This window comes from Nicotiana attenuata, unplaced genomic scaffold, assembly GCF_001879085.1.
Source record: "Nicotiana attenuata strain UT unplaced genomic scaffold, NIATTr2, whole genome shotgun sequence".
Lineage (NCBI taxonomy): Eukaryota > Viridiplantae > Streptophyta > Magnoliopsida > Solanales > Solanaceae > Nicotiana > Nicotiana attenuata.
Genome location: NW_017673023.1, coordinates 104617 through 111008, shown reverse-complemented (window position 1 = coordinate 111008; position 6392 = coordinate 104617). Strand labels below are relative to the sequence as shown.

The 6392-nt window shown below is 33.2% G+C and overlaps 1 protein-coding gene across 1 annotated transcript; it reads left to right on the top strand.

Annotated features, from left to right (window-relative positions):
* Positions 1-1258: 1258 nt before the first annotated feature.
* LOC109215225 (AAA-ATPase At2g46620-like) lies at positions 1259-3836 on the top strand. Its single transcript, XM_019379245.1, has one exon. It carries the CDS (start codon positions 2210-2212, stop codon positions 3638-3640), a length of 1431 nt encoding a protein of 476 aa, XP_019234790.1. The 5' UTR covers positions 1259-2209; the 3' UTR covers positions 3641-3836.
* The last annotated feature ends 2556 nt before the right edge of the window (positions 3837-6392 follow it).

Here is a 6392-nt window from a genome sequence, read left to right as displayed (position 1 = left end):
TTAGCCAATTTCACTCAAACTTCAGGACACAACGTCCTAAAGATTAAACCTCAAAATTCAAACTTCAGGACATCGCGTCCTAAAGTTCGAACAATGTGTCCTAAAGTTTGAATCTTATGTCCTGAATTTTAAATTAGTAGTTCAGAAATTCAGGATACTTAATCCTGAATTTAAAATTAGCAGCTCAAAAATTCAGAACAGTAAGTCATGAATTTCCAAATTCAGGATACTTAATCCTGAATTTTTGATAAATTAACTAATCTTTAAATATATTATAAATTGTAAATATATTTTAATTAACATGCTTAAAAGTAGCTTTCGGTGTACTTCGCCCTGCTTCCTAATGCTAGGCAAACCCACAAGGGCGTAGAAAAGATGACAGGTGTATGGATTATACAAGTTTTATTTCCCAAGATTCGTTAAAACTCCAATAATGCCAATAGACGACTGAAAGTGAACTAGAAATATCACGTGTCATACAATGAGTGTAACTAACCTTAGATATTATCGAAAAAACCCGACCTAACCTTTCACAGTCTCGCAGTAATCTTCATGTCCTTGTTTTATACTACAGGAAAATACTTGATGATAAAAGGATGTCAATCAATTCAAATCTCGTAACCTTGAGTATGGTACGATAGTTGGGATCGATTCATTTTTAACACAAGGATCTTGGTTAGAGCTCTACAATGACAAAACTTTAAAGAGTGTTACTCTATCAACACTAACCTGAATCAGTCAAACCAGTAATTTTAAATACCCAATAATTAAATAAATAAATAAATAAAAGAAATTCAGAGTCTTGACATCTAAAGAACCGGGATGCCTAACTTGGGCCCCACCCCTGTTTTCATTTTTCCTTTTTCCTGGTATTGAGATCAGGGGCGGAGCCAGCATATCGCATACGGGTTTCCCTGAATCCAATAGCTTCGATTTATATTCTATATTTATCTTAAATATTGAATATGTAAAAGTTATTAGTTTAAAATCCAGTAACTTAAAAAAATTAAAATATCAAACCCATAAACTTTAAATTCTGACTTCGCCTCTGATTGAGATAAAAAGTTCAAATAACGTAGAGACCCTATACTTTGGAAACGAATTTTCAACTAGACTAATCTTTGTTGAATATAGACGCACTGGACCTAATTTCAAACAATTGTAAGTAGGACAAAGTACGTGCCGTTGAAATATATCATGGTTGAAATATCTAGACGGTTCATATAATATTTTAGTATCGCTTGATACTATTCTTTGGTTTCGAACGTCTGATTATATTAATACTACCGTCCCCGTTCTTAGAAAATACTTGTTCACATCAATGTTCATACAAAATCAACAGTTGTATACCTTATGTATTTTATATACATTTTTTCTTCAATTTTCTTTTAACCATGAATTAAATGTAACATAGTTTAAACACTTAGTGTGGATTCATGTTTTGTCTCATCCCTTCCATAGAAATAAGAGAAAGCACCTGTAAAATAACCCCTTTTTATTTCTGGAAAAGTATAAAAAAGGAATGTTAGAAAAAGACAGAAATAGACGCAACAACCTTTAAGGATATAATAAAGCAAATAAGCAATTTGAATATTGAACGTGACTTTAAATTTGCACATGAATTGCTGCTGAAATTGAAAAACGCTACTTCAGTTGGTCAAAATCAAATATGACCAACGCGAATTTTTAACTATAACATCACACATGGAAATAATTCATATAGAAAAATGTACTCGTTTTAATAAAAAAAATACAAGAAAAATAAATTTCTAGTCTTACTAATAAACACATTAAGTATGTCGGACTAGTATTCATATGAATTCAATTCGAAATATAGAATTACGTACTTAGTCTAACAAAACAAATGTTTAGTCAGATAAACACAACGAAGAAACAACGAGGAGCATCATAAAAATGATAGACAAAAACCCATAATTTCTCATTTGACCAATTAAACCTAACAAATGCCGTCCCCCGTCTCCTAATTTCAAACACATCAAATTCATTTATAAAGACTTATTCATTGTTCCAACCTGCCAATCGCCCATCCTCTTAATTATACACTTTATTACTACTACTTTCTTTATGCTTTTCTCAGCACTTTATATTCTTTCTTTACTACAATATTCATGATTTCGTCCACCTTGTTCTTATCATCATTTTAGTTCATTCCCCTGTTTGATTTCATTTCACACCCCTTTATTTAATCATGTTTCTGTATGTGATTGCAATAATTGCTTCATCTTTTCTTCTGAAGTTTGTATTGAAAACTTCCTTGGTGCAAATTCTGAAGAAATGGTGGCGATTGTTCGAGGACGGTTGTTATGTGTACCAGTTCTACAGAGTCCCGCAATTCAACCACAACATGCAGGAAAATCAATTGTATAGAAAAGTTTGCACTTATCTGAATTCTCTGCCGTGTGTTGAAGATTCTGATTTCACCAACCTTTTCTCCGGCGACAAGTCCAATGAAATCAACCTCGTTTTGGATTCAAACCAAATCGTCGTTGACAATTTCCTCAGCGCCAGAGTTTGTTGGATCAATGAACAGGACGAAAACACCGGCCTGAAATCGCTTGTTATGAAAATTAGGAAGAACGACAAGCGTCGAATTCTACAACCTTATCTTCAACATATACATTCTGTGTTCGATGAAATTGAGCAGAGAAAAAAGGAGGTGAGATTATTCTTGAACGTAGATAACGAACCTCAGAGAAATGGACGGTGGAGATCAGTGCCGTTTACACATCCAGCAACTTTTGAAACTATCGTGATGGACGCGGATCTCAAAAACAAAGTCAAATCTGATTTAGAAAATTTCCAAAAGTCAAAACAGTACTATCATCGTCTCGGCAAAGTTTGGAAACGGAGTTATCTCCTCTACGGACCTTCCGGTACCGGAAAATCAACATTCATCGCCGGAGTAGCGAACATGCTGAATTACGACGTGTACGACGTTGATTTATCTAAAGTAACAGACGATTCGGATCTGAAGATGCTTCTGTTACAGACTACGAACAAGTCGTTGATTGTTATCGAAGATCTCGATAGTTATTTAGGGAACAAATCAACGGCTGTGAGCTTATCTGGAATTCTTAATTTTATGGACGGAATATTCTCGTGTTGTGGGGAAGAGCGAATTATGATCTTTACCGTGAATAATAAAGATCAGATTGATCCAACGGTTCTAAGGCCAGGAAGAATTGATGTTCACATACACTTCCCTTTATGTGATTTTAATGCGTTCAAAAGCCTAGCGAATAGTCATTTGGGTTTAAAAGATCACAAGCTGTTCCCACAAGTAGAGGAGATTTTTCAAACCGGGGCGGTTTTGAGCCCGGCTGAGATAGGCGAGATTATGATATCGAACCGGAGCTCCCCGACCCGGGCACTGAAATCGGTCATTTCTGCTTTGCATATCAACACCGAGTCAAGGGCGGCGAATCGGCATGCACGACGGTTGAGTGAGAGCGGATCGGTTCGAACCGTGGAAGAAACGGGTGACTCGGGAATTTTTTGCAAGGACGGTGTGAGAGACTTCAAGAAACTATATGGACTTTTACGGATAAGGAGCGGTAGAAAAGATCCATCCTTCGAGTTTGATACATCGGATAAGGATAATTCACGTCATGACAATTAACTTATGTTGGTTTGAGGCTTTAATAATGAACCCTTACTTGCATAATCATTTATTTATTTATCTTTCAGAATGATGTAAGTTGTTATTTCTAGTGAGTGATTTTTAGTTGACTTAACATAAAGATTGTAGTTAGAATTCATTATCTCATATTGATTAAACTTTGATCAAAGTTATCGCTCTGTTTTTGTTAGTTATACATGATGATTCTCTAACGCTTCTTAATCTCTACTAGTATTAATTATTGGTAGCTGCATATGTAGATTAAGAAAAATGTTGATTAGATTAAGATATGAAATTGTCTCCGGACAAATAAGTTTCATCCAGAGTTGTTTTTACACATTGGTAATTTGACTATTAAATGATAAAATGGTAGTCCGGAGCACTAAACTCGCGCTATGCGCGGGTCCGAGAAGGGCTGGACCACAAGTGTCTATTGTACGCAACCTTATCCTGCATTTTTGCAAGAGGTTGTTTTTCACGGCTCGAACCCGTGACCTTTTGGTCACAAGGCAGCAACTTTATCAGTTATGCCCCTTCACCTAAAACTTCAATAAAATTAGACTAAGTAATGGAGTAATGTTTCTTATTAGTATAATTTTTTCTGTATACAACGTGACCACAGCAATCACCATGACCAATTCCAAGTTCAACAGCAATAGTCTTTCTCCATTGTTGTTATTTTATGTAAATATTGTGAACCCAAAAAGGTGAAATATGGGATAAGTACGTAATAGCTAGTAATGACAATTGGCCAATAATAAGTCAAATAATCACCAATGTGTCTATCACAAATTGTATATTTTAATCAACATTCCATATGCTAGTCAATTTTGTTACCTCTTCAAAATGTCCCTTTTGAAGTTGAGGAATTAGTGTTCGGGGTGTACAATCCGAACCGAAATACTGCACCAACCGAAAAGTCAAACCAAACCGACTAAAACATTCGACTAGGTTTGGTTTGATTTGGTTTGGTATTGAGGAAAAGTATCCGAACCAAACCGACATATAAATATATTTTATATATACTTTTAAGACTTTTTCATAGAATTTTTTTAAAAAAATATTTAAGATTCTCTTATGGGTGTAATATTTAGTAAAATATGAAGTGCTCTATCTTTATTAACTTTAAATAATGGGTTGTATGATCACTTTCTTATCAAGTGTTAATGAAATACAACAATCTCTTTGTTCTTCCATATTCATATGTCAAGATCTATTACATTCTTATATCTTTGTCGGATTTGAAGTGATATTCCGATAACTTAAAATTAAATAGAACATATTATTATATAGGTATCATATTGATTTTATGTTTAATTATTAAATTCAGTTAACCTTGAAAGTGTACATCAACGAAAAATTATATATTGTCAGATGACTAAAAAAATAACAATCATATGTTACTAAGAAAATTCTCCCATAAGAATATGTTAATAGATCACACGTTTGATTTTTTTTTAAAATTTTACTAAACATATATTTACTTATAAAAAATTTAACAAAATAAGATTGAAATAATATTTATATAACAAAAAAATCCGAAAAATCTGATAAAACCGAACCAATCTAAACCAATGTAGTTGGTTTGGATTAGTTGTGATAAGAACCGAACCGAGGTCCATATACACCGCCCATCACTTAGAAAATTCAAAAATAAAACGACATTCTATAGAACGTCTAAAAAGGGAGGGTTCCGACTATTCACTACAGGTACAGGATAAGCAGTTGCGGAAGAAGATAGCAAACTTTATTGATTGCCCATAGAGATATGGTAAGGTAGAAAAGAATCAATTGACTTTGCTGTTTGATTGCAAGAACTTTTGTCTATTCTTTGACTTTGCCAATTGGACAATGAACCACAATCTGTAATAAGAATTTATGCCTTTGCTCTCTTCTTTTGACTTGTGGCACTCTTTAATATGCAATGAGTTATCGACTTCATATCGTAAATTCTAGATAGTAGCTATTATGGCATCTGCCCTACTTTCCATTCTCCGAAACTCAAATGAAGAATCATTAAGGCAATTAATAGATTATTGAACACAACAGTATTATAAGAAACTACTATGTTATTGTGTGAATAAATTTATGAGTTCGATTATTTATATGGTCACTAAACTAATGAAAATGATGTAATAAAGTTATTTTTTTAATTATAATAGAAAAATCACTTAACTATTAGAAATAATGTAACAAAGTCACCACTCTTTATTTTGTATCAGAAAAATCACTTTCCTATTGCATCACACTAAATATATCTCTTAGCCGGAAACTGTATTTCCTATAACAATTTAATAACGTACCATACAATATTTGAAGCTAAAAAAAAAAATCATAAAACTTAACCATTTAAACCAATATAGCACCTCGGTTGATTACTTAAAAAGAGGAATAATATATAAAATCATCCAAGGTCTATGACCATATTACCAGTTACACACCTTTTTTTTCGGGGGTCCTATTACTAGGGGTGTGCATTCGAATCTGTTTATCGATAAATCGATTATTTGTTATCGAAATCGAAATCGAAAAAATCGAAACCTTATTGAAACGATAACGATAAGCATATGTACAAATCGATAATCGATAAGTAATTATCGATAAGGGTCAAAATCGAATCGATAAATCGAATGCACACCCCTAGACTGTAGACACTTGTTAAATGAGTAACTACCTATTTGTGTAGATTAATATAACATACAGAATGTATATATATTCCGCTACTATTTTGAAAGCGGCTATACAATATTAT